This window comes from Suncus etruscus, chromosome 12 (assembly GCF_024139225.1).
Source record: "Suncus etruscus isolate mSunEtr1 chromosome 12, mSunEtr1.pri.cur, whole genome shotgun sequence".
In the NCBI taxonomy this organism is placed as follows: domain Eukaryota; kingdom Metazoa; phylum Chordata; class Mammalia; order Eulipotyphla; family Soricidae; genus Suncus; species Suncus etruscus.
The window spans coordinates 40,873,092-40,899,735 of NC_064859.1; the positions used below are offsets into that span (position 1 = coordinate 40,873,092).

The 26,644-nt window shown below is 37.9% G+C and overlaps 1 protein-coding gene across 1 annotated transcript in view; it reads left to right on the top strand.

Moving 5' to 3' along the window:
• The window catches only part of TMEM131 (transmembrane protein 131), a 195,929-nt gene that overhangs the window by 24,454 nt on the left and 144,831 nt on the right, over nucleotides 1-26,644 (top strand). Inside the window, exon 2 of the mRNA XM_049784899.1 lies at nucleotides 13,841-13,902. Coding sequence (XP_049640856.1) covers nucleotides 13,841-13,902 — 62 coding nt within the window. The remainder of the gene's footprint in view (nucleotides 1-13,840; nucleotides 13,903-26,644) is intronic.

The window sequence follows — 26,644 nt, forward strand, 5'->3', positions numbered from 1 at the left end:
AGGATTGCCCACTGTTTACTACCTGTGTATGATACTTGACAAGAGGCTCAAGAAATCTTGACTGTTGAAAATTTAAACACAAGTACACAGGCTAGTTTATGTTCATTTCCACCTCTACCTCAGACATCCATTTTAGTTTCTTAAAATAGTAATACTTTAAATATATATTAATATCTAAAACAATAAAGCACCATTATTAAAAACATAAAACACAGACTTTTGGAGATCTTTAGTGATAATTACACTGTTTGGTCCTCAGGCAAGAGGCAATACTAGCAGATTCATTTAATTTTTATTTAGTGGATGCCATTTCTGAGGCTAAATCTAAAATGTTAGATCATTTTGGCCCGTTGAGTGTGGTATGGTGGGCCCGGAGAGATAGCACAGCGGTGTTTGCCTTACAAGCAGCCAATCCAGGACCAAAGGTGGTTGGTTCGAATCTCGGTGTCCCATATGGTCCCCCGTGCCTGCCAGGAGCTATTTCTGAGCAGACAGCCAGGAGTAACCCCTGAGCACCGCTAGATGTGACCCCCCCAAAAAAAATACCCCCCCCCAAAAAAAAGAGTGTGGTATGGTACAGTGAACAGATTTGAAGATACTTCAGTTACAGGTTACAAGTGTTTTCCAGGCAGGACACATCAGTTGCTACGGGCAGGAACATCAAAGTGGAGAAATAATGTTTATGTGATCCAGTTTCTGTCTCTTAGAATCAGTTCTCCATATAAGCAAAATCTTAGCTTTGAAAACAACTTACTCATTGGATCTGTAAGTAAGCAAACACGTTTTGAACTGATGTCACTTAAAATAAGTAACCCCATTTTGGTTCTTAGGTTGGACACAATAGCTTTGTTAAGATGTGTCTTTGTTTTGGAGCCAGAACAATAGTAACAGTGGGTAGGGCATTTGCCTAGCATGTAACCAACCCAGACTTAGTCCCTGCAACCCCTAGTGGTCTCCAAGCCTGTTAGGAGTATTCCCTAAACACAGATCTAAAAGTAAGTCCTAAATCAAAACAAACTAAAAAAAGATGTGTCTGTGTCTCATAGAAGGATTATTTTTTTCTCCCTACCATAATACAACCACTACTACTTAAAATATGGTGTAACACGGGAGCATGATGTTTTGTGTGGGAAGAAAACTTTGTATTGATATACAGAAAAGCACTGAGACCATAGTACTTTCTTGCTCTGTCACCTGCACATTGTGTTTTTTGTTTTTTTTTAATTTTAATTTTTTTTTTTTGGTTTTTGGGCCACACCCGGCAGTGCTCAGGGGTTACTCCTGGCTGTCTGCTCAGAAATAGCTCCTGGCAGGCACGGGGGACCATATGGGACACCGGGATTCGAACCAACCACCTTTGGTTCTGGATCGGCTGCTTGCAAGGCAAACGCCGCTGTGTTATCTCTCCGGGCCCTAATTTTAATATTTTTAAACTTGATTGATTGATTGGTTGGTTGGTTGGTTTTTGGGCCATACCTGGCAGCGCTCAGAGGTCACTCCTTGCTCTGCACTCAGAAATCACCCCTGGCAGGCTGGGGGAACATATGGGATGTCAGGAATCAAACCAGATCAGCCGCATGCAAGGCCAATGCCCTACTGCTGTGCCATCTCTCTGACCCCTAATAGGTACATTGTCAATGGATGTGGTTGGTGTTGGCATTTTGTGCGCAAGAAACTATTTTAATTGTATTGTGTACCATAGAATCTCAATTTTAATATTAAATAAATCTGACTACTGTTATCTTCTCTCAATTACATACATTTTGAAAAGTAACTTGGTGTCAATTTTGGGCTAGTGAGATTTCAACTTTTAATTATGAGTATAATTTATTAATTATAAACCTTTAAAATTCTTCATTTCTATATTCCTTCATACATTATTTTCTTCTTTGTCTCATTTGTCTTTACCCAGGAAATTGAAATAAATGTAACCTTCTTAATTCTTTTATCTGTAGCTATATATGAATAAAGAAAAATTTCAGTATTCTAAGCATGTTTCTTATTAACAGTCAATGCCTATATCCTTTTAAAAATATCTTGATTTAAGCACCATGATTACAAGGCTATTTGTATTTGGGTTTTAGTTATATATATATAAAAAAAAAAAAGAACACCCCCTCCCCTGCACCAGTGCAGTGTTTCCATCACCAATGCTTTCCATCTCCCTCCCCACCCCTTGCCTGTATTCAAGGCAGGCATTCTATTTCTCTCAGTTACTATCACTGTCATGGTAGTTGTCATTGTAGTTATTTCTCTAACTGCACTCACCATTCTTTGTGATAAGCTTCATATCATGGGCCAGTCCTAGCCCTCATCTTTATTGTCTGTGTGTTATTACAATAATGTCTTTTATTTTTCTTAAAACCCATAGATGAGGGGCCCGAGCAGTGGCACAGTCGGTAGGGCGTCTGTCTTGCACACACTAACCTAGGATGGACCACGGTTCAATCCTCCAGCATCACGTATGGTCCTCTAAGCCAGGAGCAATTTCTGAGCGCATAGTCAGGAGTAACCCCTGAACATCACCGGATGTGGCCCCAAAACAAACAAACAAACAAACAAACAAAACCCATAGATGAGTGAGACTGTTCTGGGTCTATCTGCCTCTGATTTATTTCACTCAACATAATAGTTTCCATGTCCGTCCATGTATAAAAAAAGGTCATGACTTCATTTTTTTCTGACAACTGTATAGTATTCCATTGTGTATATGTACCACAGTTTTTTTAGACACTCATCTGTTGTTGGGCAGATTCTAGCTATTGTAAATAGCACTGCAGTGAATAAAGGTTAGCAGAAGGCCTTTTTGTGTTCCTAGGGTATATTCCTAGAAGTGATATAGGTGGATCATATGGGAGCTCAATGGTCAGTTTTTTAGGAATCTCCATATTGTTTTCCATAAAGGCTGAACAGGTGGCATTCCACCAGCAGTGAATGCAAGTTCCTTTCTCCTCACATCCCCGCCAGCACTGATTGTTCTTATTCTTTGTGATGAGTGCCAGTTTCTGTCAATGCCTATATCCTTACTAGTTTCTGGGAACATATTAGTAAATCATGGTCATTATCTTCAATAATTTGTTAGAGAAGTAGGCATACACAAATAATTATGGTTTAGGATTAAAAATATGTATCAAGGTTATATGTGTGACAGAAGGAATTTATATGCATAAAGTTTATGTGCCACAGTAAGTTGATTACATAAACACTACTGGACAGGTTTTTTATTTAAAGAAAAGAACAATAGTCATGAAGGTTTTAGATCTGGTCACCATTTTATGATGAGTCAAACACTGCTCTATAGTTTAATCTGACATCCCTACCACCTCTCTAATAAGAGTACCTTCTTTCTTGCTTGAAGCCGTGAGCAGGTGTGGCTGAATTTGAACTGTGAATAGTTCTGGAAAATAGCTTGGTCAGAAGCTTATGTCTTTCTGATAAGTTAATCACTTTTATGAGGATCCTGACTGGAGACTCTGTGGGTTTGGAGTCCCATCTTTTATTTTATTTTAAATTTTATCTTATTTTTTTATATAGTCACCATGAAATTATAACATTTTCATGATTGTATTTCAGACATACAATGTTTCCACAACAATCTCTTGATCAGTGTCCACTTTGGAGTCCTATCTTAACTCTGTCTTTGAGCAGGCTGTCAAGGCTATCTTTGAGCAGCCCTCCTCATAGGTTAGAGTGAGGACTTTAAAATTTCATTTTTTGCCTACAAGTGCTGGTGTGAGGACTAAATTTGCTCATCTGTAATCACTTTTGGCTTACAGCAAGTCCTGGCTTAGTGCTAGCTTTTGTTTTTATGTATTTATTCAGGTGGAAGAAATGGTTGGTTTTTTTTGTTTTTTTGTTTTGTTTGGTTTGGTTTGGTTTTGGTTTTGGTTTTTGAATCACCCTGGCGGCACTCAGGTTCTTGGCTTTATGCTCAAAAATCGCTCCTGGCAGGTTCGGGGGACCATACGGGATGCCGGGATTTGAACCACTGTCCTTCTGCATGCAAGGCAAATGTCTTACCTCCATGCTATCTCTCCGGCCCCTGAAGAAATGTTTTAAGAAGAGTCTCTTGCAAGTAATTTTGCCCTTTTACATCCTATTATATGACTCCAGAAGAATATCATCTAAGATATCATTAAACTCTTTGTAGGTAGTCTGGGTCAGACTGTAGGTAGTTGTGTCATCTGAGTTAAGCTGTAGGGAACGAGAAGTCAACTCATTCTCTGAGAGTTTGTGTTCTATGTCATGACATAATGTGTTCATTCTATTAGCCCTAGTAATCAGTTTAATATGCCAGGTACTCATGACTAAATGTGTTTCATGGTGATATTTTAAATTATGAATTGGATTTGAAGTCTCACTTATAAAGTTGTAGACCTAGGTTAAATAGCTATAATTGAAAATTGGGGTCAGAGAGATAGCACAGCGGTAGGTCGTTTGCCTTGCACACAGCCCATCTAGGACAGATGGTGATTCGAATCCCTGTATCCCATATGGTCCCTTGTCCCTGCCAGGAGCGATTTCTGAGCACAGAGCCAGGAGTAACCCCTGAGTGCCACCGGGTGTGACTCCCTCCCCCCCCAAAAAAAAGAAATAAAGAAAACAGTAACATTCAATTGTGTCCTCTTTTGGATTTTAGAATTCTATTTAGATCATTCCTCTATGGGCAGACTAAAATTTTTGAATCAGTATGAGATATGAAATATAATGAATTGGTACTCAGTCATATTACTTGTTATGCTGTACACACTCATCATTCCTGATTTCCACAAGATAGTGGCTGATACTAGGTAGTAAGTGGAGGATATTTGGGGATCAAGTATTCTAACCATTATCTTTTATTAAAAGTAAAATGTGTAAGTATTTTATAGACAGGCATTTGGAGCTTAAATGCTATGAGTCAATGCTTTCCCTAACTTTCCCAGTAGTAGTTAATTGTATCTAGGTTGTAATTTTGCCATTGATATTGTCTATTTTAGAGATTAATATCTTCCATTACAAGACTTATTTTAATTAAGCAATAATGGCACATGTAGATTGCCTAGATTAGTGCTCAGTCTGTAGAAACATTTTATTCTGGTTATTTATTTATTTACTTATTTATTTAGGTTTTTGGGTCACACCCGGCAGCGCTCAGGGGTTACTCCTGGCTCTATGCTCAAAAATAGCTCCTGGCAGGCTCGGGGGACCATATAGGATGCTGGAATTCGAACCACCGACCTTCTGCATGAAAGGCAAACGCCTTAACTCCATGCTGTCTCTCCAGCCCCTGGTTATTTTTATTTTAATAATGTTTTTTTGTCTGAAAATTCAAGTGAGTTATTCAGGTAAACAATCTGAGATAAAATTGATATAGTAAGGCATATCTTAATATCTAGTTTTTGTTTTCTTCAGCAAATTATTTGATGTTTTAAAGGGAATTATGTGAAAATTTAGATGTATTTCCCAGCTTTATATCTGTGATTTGGTTTTGGTAGGTATAAATGTACTCTGAGAGGTGTGTCATTTGCATTTGTTTCAATAATAGGAAATCTTGTGAACAAACTTGCAAGGAAATAAAGGTAAAAGATCAGCTCTGAACAAATCCACAGTGAAAATAGAATGCCAAAATACTTCCAATTATCTCTAAGGTCAGTAACTTTTAGAGAAGGAGATAATAGAGTTGTTGGATACATGCCTAGAATGTGCCCAAATGGGGTTTGATTCTATGCACAACATAGTCCCCTGAACAGTATCAAGTGCTGGTCTAGCAGTCCTTTCCTCACTGGGTTGGCCTGGGTGTCCAAGGGCACCCTATATAGGGCCTAAACAGCATCATCACATCCTCATGCCCTTTCATTGAACTCACCATCCATTTGGCAGTATTTTCTTAACTGGAGCCACATGACCTCTTGTGGGCACCCAGTATTTTTCAAGGGCACCACAAGTAAAAATCACAAATGGCAGAATCACAGCATAAGAGCAGGGACAAAATAGTAGAATGGAGGTGGGGAGGGTGCACAGCAAGCAAACAAGTTAAGGTTGAAAATATTTCTGAAGATGGTAGCTCTGTATTTTTTATCTGGAGACTAGGAATTCTATTTGCAGACTATAGTGGTCATTGGTGCCTTGGGATTGCTACCATTTTATTGCCAGATATTTAGGAATGTGCTCTCTTAGTTGCCTTGGAAATGGTTCGAGACCATTACTCTCTCCATTGAACATTACTGTTATTTTTATGTAAGCTGGTGAGTCAGAAAACTGGATTGAGGAAAAATGTTTATATTAAAAAAAGAACTTATTTCTTTAAATTAGTATCTGAACTTCAGTATTATGTCCAGTATTTTAACATAAATTTATCATGATATATTTGCATTTTAGTATAATGTATATTTACTATATAATATATAATTCATATATTTTAATTTTATATATTTGCACCTTTTAATATGTGATGTATCACCAATACTGGCTCTTCAGAGTGAAAATCAAATTATGCTAGGAATCTTAAACTTTTTTAATACATAAATTCTTTAATTGAATCTCCATGAGATGCAAAGTTTCAAAGTGCTTATGATTTTCAGTCATACAATGTACAACACTCTTCAACAGCCACATTTCCCTCCACCAGTGTCCCTGATTTCCCTCATTCTAGTACCATAGTCTTCTGAACATCACCTGCTTGCCATTGTGTGGCAGGCCTTTGTGTGCCTTTTTCCTTTTAGACACTTTGGGTTGCAATATTTTTACTGAAGGGGTATCATGCCTATTCATCTTATTTGAGCACCCAGTTCTTTTCCAGTGATCTTTTCCAACTGTCATTATCATAGTGGTCCCTTATCTGCCCTAACTGCTATTTGTGGTAAGCTTCCAACCATGGACTGATCCTCCTAGCTCTCATCTCTATTGTCTCGGATATTATTACTCTCCATATTCATCTATGTATAAGTAAATTTCACTACTTCGGGGCCAGAGAGATAGCATGGAGGTAAGGTGTTTGCCTTTCATGCAGGAGGTCATCGGTTCGAATCCTGGCGTCCCATATGGTCCCCCGTGCCTGCCAGGAGCAATTTCTGAGCCTGGAGCCAGGAATAACCCCTGAGCACTGCCGGGTGTGACCCAAAAACCACAAAAAAAAAAAAAAATTTCACTACTTCATTTTTCCTAACAGTGGGGTAGTATTCATTGTGTAATATGTACCACAGTTTCTGTAGCCACTCATCTATTCTTGGATACTGGGGTTGTTTCAAGAGTCTGGCTATGTGAATAGTGCTGCAACAAACATAGGAGAGCAGAGGTCTTTTCTATATTTTTTTGGGTTGAGAGTTGGGGCTATGATGTATTTCTAGGAGTGGTATTGCTGAGTTATATGAAAGATCAATTTCTAGTTTGGGGAGGATATCCATATTGTTTTCAAAAAAGGCTGGATCAATCAACATTTCATCATCTCACGTCACAGAGACTGGTACATATCACAAAGAACAAGAACAACCAGTGCTGGCACAGATGTGGGGAGAAAAGGACTCATTCACTACTGGCACCACTCCCATTAAAATGCAGCCAACCTGGCTGGGCACTTAAATGTCACCAACAGTGTGGAGGGCCCCTTTAGCCAAACCCACGGTGCTCCAAGGAGGACTGGTACAGGAACTTAAGCATGTATGGGAGGCATATATCAAGACCCTTTGAACTATTTCCTATGAATATTTTATTACACTTTATGCACTAAGGTAAACTTAAATACTTAGATTAGTTTTATTTGGGTGTTATATAATACTCATTAAAATATATTGCTTGGGGCCGGAGAGATAGCATGGAGGTAAGGCATTTGCCTTGCATGCAAAAGGACAATGGTTTGAATTCTGATATCCCATATGGTCCCCCAGCCTGCCAGGTGCGATTTCTGAGTGCAGAGCCAGGAGTAACCCCTGAGAGCTGCCGGGTGTGACCCCCTCCAAAATATATATATATATTGCTTGTAGAATGCCTATCTAATACAGGTGGGGATGGGGGAGATTGGGGACATTGGTGATGGGAATGTTACACTGGTGAATGGGGTGTTCTTTTTTTATGACTGAAGCTCAACTATAATCATGTTTGTAATCAAGGTGCTTAAATAAAGATAATAGTTAAAAAGAAAAAAACACCCTCAAAAATATATTACTAAATTAAAATAAACATATCTAATGATTGAAAGATAATGCTTTTAGTTTGCTTTTCTTGATGTTTTTGTCTGTTTCTAATACCAGAATAATATTGGCCCTATAAAGTTGAGGTTTTCTTTCTCTAACATTAGGACAAGCTTATCACAGTGTTTCCACCTCAATGTTAAGTGGTATTTCTTCTTCATTTTTTCTTTTAAAAGGAGTTAACGCCTTATTCTACAAATATAATACTGAATAAAGCGTTTATTTTTTTATAAACCCTGTAATAATTTCTGGAGATGCCATTTCTGATTTTTGGAAATGAGTATAAAATCAAGAAGTGAGATCCCATAAGAAGAGAAATATGGACAGCTGAGTGGCTTCATATGTGTTGCTTTGCCTTTAAACAGAAAACCACAACACGTTATCAAGATATATGTGACTTCTCTCAACAGAAAGATAACATTTTTCTAATTAAAAAGAAAGGCATGCGACTACATCTATATAAATATACTATGAATATTATATTTTAGACCAACCAAAATTAATTTTTTGGGGGGCCACACCCATTTGATGCTCAGGGTTTACTCCTGGCTTAGTGCTCAGAAATCGCCCCTGGCTTGGGGGGACCATATGGGATGCCGGGGATCGAACCGTGGTCCTTCCTTGGCTAGCGATTGCAAGGCAGACACCTTACCTCTAGCGCCACCTCTCTGGCCCCCCAAATTAATTTTTATCAGCTTTTATCCTTAGTTTCTAATAATTAGATGTAGTATAACATGATGGTGAAAACTTAGGTATTTATTTTTATATTATAACCGATAGCAGCTACCAAATATGGCATCTTGGCAGTATTTTCCTCATGGTTTACTTTGTTAACTAGAAAGAATTCCTTTTTATTTGTTTATGTATAGGTTTTGTGCGACACATGACAGTACTTATAGACTACTTCTGGTTCTTTCTTGAGTACCATGTGATATTTTCTCCTGCATGCAAGCCATGTGTTCAGCCCATTCTTCTAACTCTAGGAAGCAGCTTCCTCTATATCAGGTGATCTGACAGCTTGTCTAAATTTCACACTAACAGCACAGTAGGAGCACAGCAAACCCAATGGGGAAGACAGATAGACGTTCACTAAGTTCAATGAGCAGAGACCACAGAAGGATCAACCAACATCATCCAGTTCAGTAAATCCATAGACATTGACTTTAATGTGAGAATTATGAGAATGTTTAATGAGTATAAATAAACAATAGCACAGGAATTTAGCAATGCCCACTGGATAAGAAAAATTAGTACATGACTCATGTGTAATATAAGAAAAGATAGTATGGTAATAATATTCAAATATAATAGAGACTAGGGCCAGGAAAACCAGTTCATGGTTGGAAACTTGCCACAAATAGTGGTGGAGTACAGTTAGGGCAGAGAGGAACCCTGTGACAGTGATAGTTGGAAATGATCACTCTGAACATGAATCGGGTGCTGAAAGGAGATAAAGTGATATGTATAATAACTCTTCAATGACTATTACAGATTACAATGTCTAGAAGGAAAGAAGAAAGAAAAATGTCTGCCATAGGGACAAGCATATGGGGGGTGACCCTGTGACAATGTTAGTTGGAAATGATCACTCTGGACAGGAATTGGTGCTAAATGAGATAAAGTGATAATTACAGTGTCTAAAAGGAAAGAAGAAAGAGAAGAAAAATGTCTGCCATAGAGGAGGCAGGGGAGTGGGTGAGGAGAGGGCAAGAGGGAAGTTGGAGACTTTAGGAGTGAGTGAGGTGCACTGGTGAAGGGATGGGTGTTGGACATTGTATGATTTAAAGCTCAATCATGAACAACTTTGTAACTGTATTTCACGGTGACTTGAATTATTTATTTAAAAAAAGAAAATGAGTACAGAACTGAGAAAACTACAAGTAGAAATGAAGAGTGTGTTGGGTGATATGAAAAGCTCAATGGGGGGGGGCTGGCGAGGTGGCGCTAGAGGTAAGGTGTCTGCCTTGCAAGCGCTAGCCAAGGAAGGACTGCGGTTCGATCCCCTGGCATCCCATATGGTCCTTCCAAGCCAGGGGCAATTTCTGAGCGCTTAGCCAGGAATAACCCATGAGCATCAAAACAGGTGTGGCCTGAAAAAAAAAAAAAACAAGAAGAAGCTCATTAGGGGGCCTGGAGCTGTGGTGAAGTGGTAGGGTATTTGCCTTGCATGTGGCTGACTGGACTGCAGTTTGATCTCCTGGCGTCCCATATGATCCCCCAAGCCAAGAGCTATTTCTGAGCACATAGCCAGGAGTAACCCCTGGAGTTACCGAGTGTGGCTCAAAAACCAAACCAAACCAAACAAACAAACAAAAAAACACCAAAAAGCTCATTATATGCCCTGAGCAGCAGATTAATAGCAGTGGAGAAAAAGATCACTGAGCACCAAGATGAGGAAGAGGAAACCACTTGAAACTACAGAAGGTAGAAATACTCTGAAAATAAATGACGGATAGTTCAAGAACAATGTAAGAATCACTGGAGGCCTGAAGAATAGGAAATCATATTTTATTAAAACACAATATTTTAAGAAAGCATAGATAGGAATTTCTTAGAATTGAGGATTACTTGTACCCAGATCCTGTCATGAACTGATTAGGCCTGACACTAAGGAATCTTCTGACGTCCCTTGAAAGGTGAGTGCACAGAGTTGGCTCTGGGAGATAGGTCATAGAGTCAAGTTCGGTTCAGATTCTGTTCTGTTTATTCAGAGCAAAAGATATAATATTTTCATTCAATTTCTTGGCAAGACATAATATGGTGTCTCCATAGGCATCTTCAATTTATGATAATGTCTCAGACTTTCTTTTGGGGTTTTGGGGTGGGGAAGCTCCAAAATGGAGTTTAGGGGACTTGAGGACCATTTGCTAAGACCTGATGATGTGATGTTGCTCAGGATCGGTAAGAAGGTTGTATATCGTGACAGAGTAGGATTTATTCCAGAGATAAAAATAGTGGTACTGGGGTTCTCCAGGCTACATCTTTGGTGCTCAGGGGCCATGCATTGCTTGAGGTCAGGGTATGTTCCTTTGAACCCTGATCTGTACCCTTTGCTCCACTTTTCTTGTTTGTTTCTTGATGACTTAGGAGTATTGGTCAGGTATTTTGTAGAAGATCCCTTGTTTGAGACTTGCCTGATACTTTTCTCATGATGGGAGTGGGGTTATATGAATTTGGGAGAAAAAAGATGGAAATAAGGTGCCATTTTGATTATATCAAGGAACTGTACTCAGCATGACTTTTTTTTGGTCTTTGGGCCACACCCGGTGATGCCCAGGGCTCTGGACTCAGAGATCACTTCTGGCAGTGCTAAGGAGACCATATTGAGTGTCAGGGATTGAAATCTGGTTGACTGAGTGCAAATATCTTACACATTGTATTGTCACTTCCTCCCCACGTCAAAATGACTTTTCAAAATAAATTAATTGTTTTTGGTTTCTGGGCCACACCTGAAAGGGCTTGTGGGTTACTCCTGCCTAAGCACTCATGAATCATTCTTGGCAGTGCTCAGGGGACTGACTGTATGGGATGCCAAGGAATGAAGCCCAGGCCAGCCTCATGCAAGGCAAGTGTCCTACCCACTGTACTATTTCTCTGGTCACTTTAAGTGACTTTTAACTCTGCTCTAGCTGTTGCTTTTGATCATCTGGCTGAAGTAGATTTTTTTTAGGCCCTCCACTATTGGGTCACTTACTTTCCCCCCCTCTTGTCCAAACTTCTTTGGGAGGAAGTGACTGTGTTACCCATGCTTAAAGGGAAAATAATGTTCTACCTTCTAGAAAATAGTTTCTATATAAATTGTTTAGAATTCTGTCTTTTTGTGTTTTGTTTCTTCGCTTCATCATAGATTCATGAATATCATTTTTTACATTGGTTTTTAATTCACAAACTTTATTATTCATGCTCCAGCTTTGGCCATTTGGGAACTCTTTCTGTTAATTTCTCTTTCACAAATTTTCATCCAGGTTTTAAAATGTTTGTTTGTTTTTAATAATTTCTTTTTGATACCAGAGGAAACTTGTTCGGTCTTATATGTTTCTTTGCCCATCCCTTGTTTCAGCTATTTCTCTAAGAAGCTTGGTTTCTTTTGCTGGAGAGTATCACACCTCAACTTCAGGTTGCTCATTCTTTTTACAGCTGGGTATAATTAGTTCTAGACCCTCCCGTCACAGCAAGAAAATATGTGCGCATGTGCATATTCTTTAATATTCTCTCTATAATCATCTGTATTTTTTTTATTTTTTTATTTTTTGGTTTTTGGCCCACACCCGGTATTGCTCAGGGGTTACTGCTGGCTGTCTGCTCAGAAATAGCTCCTGGCAGGCACGGGGGACCATATGGGACACCGGGATTTAAACCAGCCACCTTTGGTCCTGGATAGGCTGCTTGCAAGGCAAATGCCACTGTGCTATCTCTCCGGAATCATCTGTATTTGTAGTAAACTATGCAATATTGAAGTCACCAACTCCAAACTCCAATCCATCACCACATTGATTAGTCTAGCCTTGCTTATTTTTGTGTAAGCTCTTATTTTTAATAAGTTTAGTTTTCACCATCCATTGCATGTACATAATTATCTAGTTGTAGTATTGTGGCATCAGATTTATTATCTGGTTTATTAACTACCAAGGGAAAAAACCTTATCAACTAGAGCTTTATGTGTTGAGCTCTTTTTTTTGCCTTTAGTCTTAATGGATTACACTCATTTCCAATCTCTTAGTTCAGCACCTTTCTATACCCTAACAGGAAGTGGTTTTATATATCTGTAATATAGTTAAATAGTTTGAGTTTTTAATCACTGGGTTACATTGATATAACAGGGTTTATTCACCTAGTGAGGGATATCTTGATTGTGTTTTAGTTTTTGATGATGAGCAAAGCTGTCATGTGAAATTGTTTATAGATTTTTGTTCAATACAACTTCCAATCACTTAGATGAATACTTAAAGAGTACAGTTGTTGGGTTATGGTTAAACAACATTAGCTTTCAAAAACATCTTTTCTGTTCACAATACTCAGTTTCATGAAATGAAGTTAATCTTCTGTTAGCATTTTCCTTGCTCACTCCCCCACCTCTTTTAGACAATGATTCCAGATCATTTTATGGGGTGAAATAACCATCATGAACTTTTTTCTGTTCTTATTGAAAAAATCAGCTACGTTTTAATGAATTTTTCTGTTTTGTACTTTCTAACAATAAATGGCAAATTATTTATATAGACCAAGTTTATTAAAATTATATTCTAATTATGTTGTATTTAAAAGCATTTTGTAATTTTATTACTTGAAAACATTATTTAAAAATGAATTATATTGAGGTGGGAGTGATAGCATAGTGGGTAGGGCATTTTCCTTGCATGTAGCAGACCCTGGTTTGATTTCCAGCATCCCTCTGGTCCCCCTAGCCTGTCAGGACTAACTTCTGAGTGCAGCCAGGAGTAAACCCCTGAGTACCTCTGGGTATGGCCCCAAAACAAAAAATAAAAAAGAATTATATTTAAAGTAGTTTATGTGTAGTAATTTTGAATCATTAATATTTTCTTCTTTAACATTAACCATCTCTGTCACAATATTTTTAAGTATTTAATTGTATAGTTGCTTTAAATAAAAAGTATATTTAAGTCAGATTATATTCCTGACTATTAATGGTATGTGTTTTGTTTCTTTTGCAGCATTTATTCAGTCAGAGAGCATTATAGAAGTACTGCGTTTTGATGATGGAGGTCTGTTACAGGTACTATTATTTTAATTGGACAAATTTTTATTGTGTTTGTTTTAAAATCTAAAATAAAAGGCTTTATAACAGCCTTTAAAAGACATTTTTTTTAAATCTTTGGATTGAGTCACCATGAAATACAGTTACAAAGTTTTTCATCATTGAGTTTCATCCCTTCACCAGTGTACATTTCCCAAGACAATGTCCCCAATTTAACTTACACCCCACTCTTGCCCTCCACCCTGCCACTAGCAAACATTTTTGTTCTCTCTTTTGTTTCTTTCTCTTTCTCTCCCTCTCATCTCTCTCTTCTCTTTTCCCTCTCTCCCTCCTTTATTTCTCCTTCCCTCTTTCTTCCCTCTCCTTTTTAGTTGTGTGGTTTACAGTACATTTACTGAGGAAGTATCATACACATCACTTTACCATCTTTTAGGACTCAGTTCTTGTACAGAATGACCATTTTTAGTTATCATTGTCATAGTGGTCTCTTCTCTAATTGCACTCCCCTAATCTTTGTGGCAAGATTTTAACCATGGAAAAATCATCCTAGCTCTTGTCTCTGTTGTCTTTGGGGATTACTACCATGCTCTCTAAAAAATTTTTTTTAAATAAAGCATATTGGTTTCTATAAAATACTATATAGTTTCTGTGAAATATAGTATTGTGTAATGTTATATAGAAAGGTCAATATAATTCAGTAATAAACTCTTGAGATTTATTCAATTGTATTACTTTTTAAATTAAATATTTATGGAGATATTGGGGTATAGATGCAAGAGTCCAATCAGGAGCAATGGTGAGCCCTGTAAACAAGGTTACTGAAACTGAATTTGGATATTTCACTTTAAAATATTTATATGGAAGGGGACTTCACTACAGAGAGCTTTGTTTCTCAGGTTTGGCATTCTTGCACTAGCTCAGTGCTTCTCACATAATGGGGTGTGCCCCCCAGGGGGGGCTCGAGGCTCCTTAAAGGGGGTCGCATTTGATCTCAGCAAACACTGTTATAACAAGCTAAGCCCCATGTTTATATCTCTGTATGTCTATTTACAGTTGCTGGGAGGGGGCACGAAAACTTTTCTTCTTCCTAGGGGGGTATGACAGAAAATAATTGAGAAGCACTGCACTAGTTATACTAGGCTTTTATTAAAATAGAGGTATATGTAAAGTTTGTGAAATGTAATCTGATTTAAACACTGGTTAACACAGTCGACTTTTTTTCACATAATACATTTTTTTTTTGGTCACACCCAGTGATGCTCAAGGGTTACTCCTGGCTATGCACTCAGAAATCGCTCCTGGCTTAGGGGCCCATATGGGATGCTGGGGATAGAACTCAGGTCTGTCCTGGGTCAGCTGCGTGCAAGGCCTTACCACTGTGCTATCACACTGGCCCCTTCACATAATACATTTTTATAATAGTTTTTTATAATACTGTTGGGTCTTTTTCACAATTACATAGTTTATAATTGCTTCTCCAGGGAACATTTCCAGCCACCAGTGTCACCAGATTCCCTCAATGCCCTTTCCCCTGATTGCCTCTGGGGTAGACATATTTCTTCTCTTCCTTCCCCCCCCCCACATTTAGACATTATAGTTTGCAATATTATTACTGAAGGGGTATTAGGTTTATCTTTTTTTTTTTTTTTTTTTTTTTTTTTTGGTTTTTGGGCCACTCGGCGGTGCTCAGGGGTTACTTCTGGCTGTCTGCTCATAAATAGCTCCTGGCAGGCACGGGGGACCATATGGGACACCGGGATTCAAACCAACCACCTTTGGTCCTGGATCGGCTGCTTGCAAGGCAAACACCGCTGTGCTATCTTTCTAGGCCCAGGTTTATCATTTTATATCCAGTTATTTCCAGAGTGATCATTTTTAAGTTATATGTGTAGGTCCTTTCTTCCTTCATGGTGAATGTTTGCAAAGTTTAAAAATTTTCCATTTAGGGACCGGAGAGATAGCATAGTGATAGGTCATTTGCCTTGCAAGCAGCTGATTGAACAGATGGTGATTTAAATCCCAGCATCCCACATGGTCCCCACTGTCTGCCAGGAGCGACTTCTGAGAGCAGAGCCAGGAGAGCCTCAGAGTCACACCCGAAGAGCCGCAGGGTGTGACGCAAAAATTAAAAAAAAAAAAGTTCTTTTTTTTCATTTAGTAACACTTTTGCTGTGTCCACAAATTCTGATAATTTATATCTTTATTCTCATTTGTTTCCAGAAATCTTTTGATTTCCCCTTTGATTTCCTCTCTGACCCACTGGGGTTGTTCAGTAGTGAGTTGTTTAATTTCTAGATGTTAAACTTATTTCTCTATGTCTTGTTTATAATTCACTTATTTTTTTTCAGTGCATCATGGTCTAAGAAGCTAGTTGATATAATTTCTATCCTCTTGATTTTTATAGAGGTATGTTTTTTTTTATAGAGATATGTTTTATTGCCCAGGATGTATTCTGTTTTGGAGAGTAATGTCCCATGTGCATTGGAGAGTTATTCTCTTTCATCTCTTCTATCAAAGACAGTATATCCTTGTTGAATTTTAACCTGTTTGATCTATCAAGAGGTGACAGATTGGTGTTGACATCTCCCATTATTATTGTGTTGCTGTTGATGTCTTCAAGTCTATTGGCAGCTGTTTTAAGTATTTTGCTGGCCTCTCATTGTGTACCTAAATTTTTAGGAGTGTAATTTCTTTCTGGTGTACAGATCCTTTGATTATTAAGAAATGACCCTCTCAGTTTCTTATTTTTTAAGCAAGAAGTCTGTCATCTGATATTAGTATGGCCAACTCAGCCTTTTTAAGAGAGATGTTTGTTTGAAGGATTGTCATCTAACCTTTGACTTTTGAGTCTAGTCTTATTATACAAATATGTTTCTATTAGGCAGGAAAATGTTAGATTCTATTTTTTTATTTTTATTTTATTTTATTTTATTTTATTTTAGTGAAACCATTGTGATTTACAAAATTCTTTATAGTTGGGTTTCAGACATACAATGAATCAGGGCCAATCCCACCACTGATGTCGATCTCCTTCCACCAATGTGCCCAGAGTGCATCTTATACCACCTCCCCATGCCTCACAGCCTGCAGTGTAAAGACCCATTTTAATTTTATATTGTTAAAGTTTGGATCTCTTGATTTCATTGTTGTTGCCTTTGGTTTGGATATTTATTTTTTAACATCATCAATATATCTGAAACCACTTAGCCCCTGACACCCATCCTTTCATATTTGTGTTTCTTTTCTTGCAGTTCCTTCCTCCCTTCCCTCCCTCCTCCCTCCCACCCTTCCCCCTCCTTCCCTTCCCTTCCCTCTCTTCCTTCCTGCCATCTCTCCCTTCTCTTCTTCCCCCTCCCTCCTTCCCTTCCCTCCTTCCCTCCTCCCTTCCCTGCTTCTCCCCTCCCTCCCTCCTTCTCAACCTCCCTCCCTCCTTTTCAGCCTCCCTCCCTTTCTCCTACTTCCTTCTTGCTATACTTTGGAGCCAGCGGTGTTTGAGACAACTCCCATTTAGGCCTTATATTTCTTCATGCAGTTATTTTAAATATTACATGTCAGTGATATCATTCTGTATTTATCCTTCTTTCTGGCTTACTTCATTTAACATAATATCTTCCAGTTCCATCTGTGTTGCAGTAAACTGCATGATTGCGTCATTCCTTATAGCTATGTAGTATTTTCTTGTATATATGTACCACATCTTTATGATCTATTTGTCTGTTGTTGAACATCTAGGTTAATTCCAAGTCTTAGCTATTGTACTGAGTGCTACAGTGAATAGCAGTGTGCATACATCCTTTTGGATGAATGTTTTTCTGTTTTGGGGATAAATACCTCAAAGTGGAATTGCTGAGTAGTAAGACAGTTCAATTTTGAGTGACTGAGAATCCTCCATACTGTTTTTCATAAGGATTGGACCAGGCATCATTCTGACCAGCAGTGGATGAAAATTTCTTTCTCACCACATCCCTGCCAACAGAGATTATTCCCAGTATTTTTAATATATGCATCCTCACTGGTGTAAGATGGTATCTCATTATTATCTTGATTTGGATTTCCCTAATGATAAGTTATGATGAGCATTTTTTCATGTGTCTGTTGGCCATCTGTTTGTCTTCCTCATAGAAGTGTCTGGTCATTTATTCTCATTTTAATAGGTTTTAGGTTTTGTGAAGTTAACCTTTGTGAGTACTTTGTATATCCTAGACATCAAGCCTTTATCTACTGTGTTGAGTGCAAAAAATTTTCTTCTATTCAGTTAAGTGTCTTATAATTTTAGCCCATATTTCTTTTGCTATGCAGAATTTTTTAGTTTAATGTAGTGCCATTTATTCAGGTTTAAGTCTATAGTCCTTGCCATTGGCATCCTATCATCAAAGACTTCTTTGAGGTTTAAGTCTTGGAGTGTTCTGCCTCTGTTTTTTTCAATGAACTTTATGGGTTCAGGTCTAATCTCAAGGTCATTAAGCCCCTCTGATTTGATTTTTATTTTTTTGGTTTTGGTTTTTGGGCCTCACCCTGTGACACTCAGGGGTTACTCCTGCAGTCTGTCCTAGGTCAGCCACATGCAAGGCAAATACTCTACCACTGCGCCACAGTTCTGCCCCTCTGAATTGATTTTTGTATAAGGTTTGAGATACAAATCAATCTTTAATTCCTTACATGTGGTTATACAATTGTTCCAACACCATTAGTTGAAGAGACTATCTTTATTCCATTTTAAGTTCTTGAACTTGTTTTCAAAGATTAATTGACCATATATACTTGGGGGCTTGTCACTAGTTAGTCTATTCTGACCCATTGGTCTGAAAGTCTGTCTTTGTTCAATATGGTGCTGTTTTGATCACTATGGCTTTGTAGAGCTTCAAGTTAGGTAATAAGATGTTTCCCAGTTCTTGTTTTTCAATATAGATTTGGCTATCCTAGGTCTTTTATAGTTCTACATAAAATTTGTGATTGATTGTTCTAAGTCCTTGAAGAATGTTGTCTGAATTTGGATAGATATTGCATTGAATCTATAGAGTAGTTTAGATAAGATAGCCATTTTGATAATATTGATTCTTTCAATATATGAGCATGGAATGTTTTTCCATTTCTTTAGGTTTTCTTCAATTTCTTAAGTGTTTTGAATTTTTTGTGATATAATCTCTCACCTCTCTTGTTAGGTTGATCCATAGGTACTTGATAATTTTGAACTCTATTTAAAATGGGATAGATTCTTAGATCTTTTTCTCCTCTGTGTCATTATTTGTATAAAAAAATTCAACTGACTTTTTGTGTATTGACTTTGTAGCCAGCTACTTTACTGTATTGGTTTATTGTTTCTAGGAGCTTGTTTGTGAACTATTTAGGGTCCTCAATATCTATCATTAATGTCATCTGAGAATATAGTTTGACTTCCTCTTTTTTAATTTGGATTTCTTTGATTTCTTTGTCTGATTGTTAATGCAAGTATTTCTGATACTATGTTGAGTAAGAGTGGAGACAGTGGAATTCCTTGCCTAGTACCTGATTTTAGTGGAAATGCTTTCAGTTATTCGCCATTAAGAATAATGTTGGGGGCTGGCGAGATAGCACAGCAGTAGGGCATTTGCCTTTCATGCAGCAGATTTGAACAGACGATGGTTCAGATCCCAACATCCCATATGGTGCCGCAAGCCTGCCAAGACCAGCTTCTGAGCACAGGCCCAGGAGTAACTCCTGAGTGCCACTAGGTGTGACCTAAAAACCAAACTCCCCCCAAAAAGAATAATGTTGGCTGTGGGCTTTTTATAGATAGCCATTCCTATCTTGTGGAAAGTTCTTTCCACATCTATTTTGCTGATGGTTTTAATCATGAATGGTATTGGATATTTCAAATGCTTTCTCTGCATCAATTGACATATGATCATAATGATTTTATGATGTTGATTGATTTGTGTATATCGAACCGTCCTTGCAACCATGGGATGAAATCCACTAATCATGATGTATAATCTTTTTGATGCATTGCTGGATTCAGTTTGCTAAGATTTTGTTAAAGATTTTTGCATCAATGCACATCAGTGAGATTGGTCTGTGGTTTTCTTTCCTGACAGTATCTCTATCAGCTTTGGGAATGATTTGTTAGCTTATATTAGGGAGGATTCCCGTGTTTTCAGTATTTTAGATATATCAATGGTAGTAACTCTTCTCTGAATGTTTAGAACTTACCCATAAACTCATCTGATCCTGAACTTTTATTGTTGGAGAGATTCTTAATTACTGTTTCAATTTCCCTATTTGTGATTGGCCTATTTATATTTAGGCTTTCTACTTCCTTCTCATTCATAGATATATAGATTCATAGATTATATGTTTCCAGAAATCTGTCCATTTCTTTTAGGTTCTCTAGCTTAACAGAGTACAGTTGTTCATAATAAGCTTTTATGTTTTCTTGGATTTCTGGGTGTTCTGTAATTTGTAATTCCTCCTCTTTCATTTCTGAACCGATTTATTTGAGCATTTTCTTTTTTTTTCCTTGTGAGTCTTGCCAGTAGTTTGAATATCTTGTTTATTCTTTCAAAAATATAGCTCCTTGTTTCATCTATTCTTTTTATTGCTCTCCTATTTCTATATTTCTATATTCTGCTCTGGTTTTCATTATTTCTTGTGTTTGAGTTCCTTTGTTACTGGTTTTTGCAGATATTTAAGGTGTGCCTTTAGGTTGTTGATTGTCTTTTTCTTCTGTCCTTATGTAAGCCTGTATCACTATGAGTTTTCCCTTAATTACTACTCTTGCTGTGTCCCATAGATTTTGATTGTTTCTTCAATATCATTAGTTTCAAGGAATCTAATTATTCCTTGATTTCCTCTTTGATACAGCTATGGTTGAACAGCATATTGTTTAGTCTGCAGATTATAGAACTTTTCTCCACTTCTTTTTACAATCATTCTTGATCTCTGACATGGTCTGATAGGATGTTGGGTATAATGCTTATGTTTGTGAATTTTTGTAAGCTAGACTTTTGTCCCAAAATGTGATCTATCCTAGAGAATGTTCTGTGTGCACTTAAAAAGAATATATATTCAGCTTTTTTAATACGAAAGGTCCCATGTAGATCCATTAGTTCCAGCTCTTCTAGTTTCTTATTTAGGGCTCTTATGTCCTTGCTAATCTTCTGCCTAGTGGATCTATCCAGTGGCAAAAGTGTATTGAAATCTCCCACTACTATCACATTTCTGTTCATGTTTTTTTCTTTGTTAGTGAGCAAAAGACTTATATGCTTTACTGATGTTGACCAATTAGTACTTTTTGTTCTATTCTCTTGATTAATAAGAAGTGACCATTCTTGTCACTTAAGTATTTTCTTGAGGTTGAATGAAATTTTGTCTGATATACCATACTCTTCGTACCATAAGACACATTCCCCCACCACCAAAAAAAAAAAGATGGGGAGAAATGTCTCTGTGTCTTATGGAGCAAATGCATCCTGGAGATGAAGTCTGAGTGCAGGGAAGGAGAGCAAATACTAACCACTTGACATCTGCAGTGTTACGCCCCTTTATTGCGCAGACATACCACATAGTATGAGCAATCAGGTTAACACACTTTAACCATCACCTAAAGAGCTAAATAGTCTAAGACAATTTGATCACTGCTGTGGCTTTTATTTTTTTTATATTAATAAAAAAGTAAATTTTTTTCTGAACAAAATTTTTTCTGTAAAGAAGAGTTAGGTAAATGTGTTTAACCAGTTGTGTACTGGGATATTATAAATATACTTCAGCCTCACAGGTTGGTTGTTCCCAGCCACTGTCTCCTGACTGATGGTTCTCACATTGTGTTTATTTTCTGCCCTTTATTATACTCAGTTCTATCTCATTAAAAGGGCACTTTCTTGATTTCTGTTTCTAAACCATTAAGTGTTGGTTTTATGTTTTCATCGACAAGGCTTGGGCATTTTGGTGGTCTTGCCATTGTCCTCTGCAGTTTCCCCAATGTTCTTTGCATTTAGTGGGCTGGAGTGATGGAATTTCAGGTTCCCCATTATTTAAGAAAGTAATTGATTGAATTGATTATATGAAAGGTGGCTAGAAGTGTATATCTACCTTACAGATTATTTTTCTAAACATGTGTAGTTATCTAAGTATGATAAGACAAATTTCCAACTAGTTAATTGGTTTGGTCAGCTGGATTTTGAGGCTGTATATTTTGTAAGAGATAGTGTTAGGGCCAGTCTGCCTGGAAAAAATAGTGTCTGTGAGTTTGGCAAGAGGAGGGCAGACAGACTGGATGTCAGGATGGCAGCAGGCTGAGGGAACAGCTTGGGGCAGAGATCGGCAGTGTGTCTGGTTGCCTGTAGGGTCCTGGTTGACATAGTGACCAAAATGTCCTTCCCTCAGATGGGATGGCACACAGACCTGAAGTCTGGAAGGGCCTTGGGCTGAGGGAACAGTTTGGAGGAATAGGTTGGCAGTGGCACCCTGGATTTTGTTTTCTGATCTATTTTGCCACCTTGTGTCTCTTAACTGGTGGATCTAGTACATTGACATTGAGAGAGATAATTATCATGGGAATTTTTTTTTTGGTCATCTTTTTGTAGAATTTTGTTCTGTTTGTGGAATTTGTCTTGTCTTGAAATAAAACCCTTTCATTCTTTTAAGGTCGGTTTTGAGTCTCAAAAGTTCCTGAGCATTTGTTTATCCATGAAACTGTATCCTTCTTTCAAACCTGAATGGAAGTTCGAATGGGTGACGTATTCTTGACAGTGGTCTTTTCATTGATTATTTTCACTATCACTATTCAGACCTGATGGATTGCTTTGGATAAATCTGCTGTATATCTCAAGGATACTTTTTTGTATGTCATCTCCTTTTTTGATCTTGCTGTTGTATTCTATTGTTGAGTCCCGTTTACTCCTTGATTGGTTATTGATGGATCCTCAAAGAGCTCCCAGAATGAGAAATTGATTCCCATTCCCCTATCCCCTGGGAAGGGAAAGAGATCTGGGTAATATTTATCTGTAGCAGATAATCCACACAGACAGGAAGGTAAAAGGGTAAGAAGGTAGGATGCAGAGTCCTTTGTCAGCTTACCACCAGCTCCAATAAAACCTGGAGCCAGGTAGTAACCTGCCCCAAAAGGCCCTTGAACACTTCAATCCCAAACTATTTATTAGGCTCTCAATAGCATCCCCACCTGGAAGGTCGTAGGTGGGACAATAGGCAGAGATAATCTTACGGAAATGCTTCCATGTATAACATTCTATCTCTGGTTTTCATCATTGTGACTAGGATATGCTTTGGGTACTTTTATTTTGATCCCTTTTAGCTGGTACACTTTGGGCATCCAAGGATGTTAGTGTAAGTATTCTTCAGCTCTGAGAACTTCTCAGCAATGATGTTGATTCTTCATAGGGGCTGTCTTCCTGGTTCTCTGGGACCCCAATGATTCTTATGTTTTGTTTTGTTTTGTTTTCTGTTGATTTTAACCCACGGATCTATCTATTGTTTTTATTAACTTATTTTGAGGAATTTTTTCATTGTTTGTTTGTTTTTAGGTTTTCAAAAGGTTTATCTGTTGTTATCTGTTAACTTATTTTGAGGAATTTTTTAATTTTTTATTTGTTTTAAGGCTTTTTTCCAACTTCTTCTCTATGAAGATGTTATATAGCTCATTTTCTAGTTTACTGATTTTGTCCTCAGCTGGTGAGGTCTTCCAGTGAGTTTTTCAGTTGTCATTTCTGGTTGATGTTTTCTTATTTCAAATGTTATATCCTCTTGAGTCTTATTGTCTGTCCATTCTATGATATCTGAGTTTTTTGAACATCCTCAACAGTTTCTTTCTAAAATCCTTGTCAGAAAGGCTGATGTCAGTTGGTTAAACTGGTATAGATTGATTATTGGAAGCATCCAGTATTGAGTGTAGTTAGCCAAGTCTAATACACCTTCTGGGTTTATTCACAGGCTGGGAATTGCTTGGAAAGATATTGGACTTATTTTCAAAACTGTTGTTGATTCTGATTATAGTGGGAGTCTTAATATCCAACAGTATTTTTTAATATACCTTCTTTATTTAAGGGACACACATCACATTGGTGACATTGACATATAATAATAAAATGACATAATAATTTGTTTCCAGATAAGTGAGAGCAAAATTATTTTAAAAATAGAAAGAAAAAAATTAAAAAGAAAAATTAAAAAACAAAAAGCACAGTGACAAGCAAATTTGTGGAAATTATTGTATCTCCGAAGAGATCCTTGATGCATTAGTTGAAGGTTTAGTAAGCTCTTGTTGCTAGCTGACCTTTCTGTTATTTTTCATTTGTTTCTAAACATGAAGTGACCTCAGAAACACATTGGCATCTAAATTGGTATGTTCCTATGGGGATGACAGCATCAAACAAACAAAGTTGTCCAGGAATTCAAAGCTCTGTTACTGACACTATGACTTTTGTGGGGCATGTTTTCACTGCCAGATCATCCAGAAATAGTAGAAACAGGGGATGGGAGAATTCCCACACACTCTCCAAAAAAGCCCTTGGTGATATCAGCCCCAAAACTGGTATAGCTGCAGTTTGGTCAGATTGGTGTGTCTGCCAAGAATTGAAGATGAATGGTGAAGCAGGGCCATAGATAGAGTCGAATTATGTGTGATAGATGCAGCAGGCATGACTGGTAGGGCAAGTGCTTGGCCTGCCCTCTTCTTGTGAGATTGCCAGCTTTCAGCTGTGTGGCCAGTGTACCCAGGATTTTTCATGTCTTTAGAATAAAGAGTGAGTCTATGGAGCAGAACCAGTGTGAACATGGTGACTGTGATTGTGGGTATGGTTACAGCTGGCAAGATTCAGGAAATATTATGTGGGGCAGAGTGCCTGTACTCACTCAAAAAAAAAAATCTCTGGTGATATCAGCCCAAATAATTAGCATACCTGAAGTTTGGTCAGATTGGTGTCTCTGCAAAGAATCGTATAGGAGTGTGAAGTAGGGACATAGTCAAATTGGCAACTATGGGTGATGGATGCAGCAGGCCTGGGTTCAAAGGGTGGGTACTAGGCTCATCCTCTCTTCCTGAAATTGCCAGCTTTTAGCTGCATGACTCATGATCATGATTTTTCAAGACTTGGATTATAACTTTCAAGAAAAGAGTAAGTCTTTGGAGCTGACCCTATGTAAACATGTGACCATTTTTAAAAAATTAGGGGAGGGGGTGGAGTGGCCACACCAGGTGGTGCTCAGGGGTAACTCCCAGATCTTCACTCAGAAAATTACTTCTGGCAGGCTCGGAGGACCATATGAGGTGCTGAGGATCAAACCTGGGTTAGCAACTGCCAGGCAAACACTTTACTACTATAGCTCCAACCCTATATTAAAATATTTTTTAATTAAATCACAGTAAGATACAAAGTTAAAAAGTTATTGATTGGGGGCCTGAGTAATACCACAGTGGCTATGGCATTTGCTTTGCTTCCCACTGACCCTGGTTCAATCCCAGAATCCTGTATGTTCCTCTGAGCATGTCAGAAGTAATTTCTAAGCCAGGAGTAATGCCTGAGTGCCTGAATGCCAGACATTTAAAAAATGTTATTGGTAGTTGAGTTTCAATTGTACAATGATCTAACACTCCTCCCTTTACCAGTGTTCATTTTCTAACACCAAAAGCACTTTTTGTTTGTCTTTTGGGCCATGCTCGGCAGCACTCAGGTTACTTCTGGCTCTGCGTTCAGAAATCACTCTAGGTAGGTTTTGGAAACCATATGGGATACTGGGAATCAAACCTCAGTCAGCTGCATGCAAGGCAAATGCCCTACCCACTGTGCTATTGCTCCAGCCCAGCAATAGCTATTTTTATAGGTACCCAACAGAGTCTCTTAATTTCAGAATATCTGAAACTGCACAGTTAAACGGCTGAATTATCAAAGGCACAGAAGTTTAGTTAAACCATATCAAAGAGAAAATATACATATCAAATCTTTCCATCATTAGATTGTTTTTGTTTTGGAGCCACATCCAGTAGCACTCATGGGTTATTATTGATTCTGCCCTCAAAATCTGCCCTGATAACTCCTCAGAAATCGCCCCTGGCAGCTCTGGGACCATCTGAGATGCTGGGGATTGAAATCCAGGTCCCTGATGAATAGATACATTTCAAGTAAGAGTCCAGAGTTAATTTAAAAAAAAAAAAAAAGGTTAATTTTAACATTTTAAAGCAATTCCTGGTCGGCTAGTCTCTGATGTAAATTAGGGGATTTAGCAAGGAGCTGGGTTTCCCTGTCAAGCTTCCTGTTTCTGAGGTGAGAGGTTTTTGTTTAGGGACTAATAAAGGAAACAAACTATACCTAAAAGGGATGCAAATCTATACCTGGTAAAAACTCTCAACAGCTCAATGCTATATCTTGGCCAAACTTTTTGGATGTTAATTCTGAGTTAGGAAGTCCTCAAAGTTCTTTAGACATGTCCCCAAAGCAGAACATTCCTTTCTGTTAAAAACTGCAAGGGCATTTTAAAGACAAAGAGGAGTAGAAGTTGTTTTTTAAGTGTCTTTTGGAGCTGAGTTTTCGAGATAAAGAAAAATTTAATCAAGGCTATATTTGCCTGTAAAAATTCTTAACGTTTGGAAGTAAAAAGTTCAAATATATACACACTTACTACAGCAGAAGGGAGATTCATATTTAGGCCAAATAAACGTTTGTTATTAAGTATGAGAAATGTTACCTTTCGCTATCAAAAATCTTGTCAGCCAAGACTGAGGGAAGACTTTTCAGTGGGCTTTCTGACGAGATTCTCATTAGATAGTGGG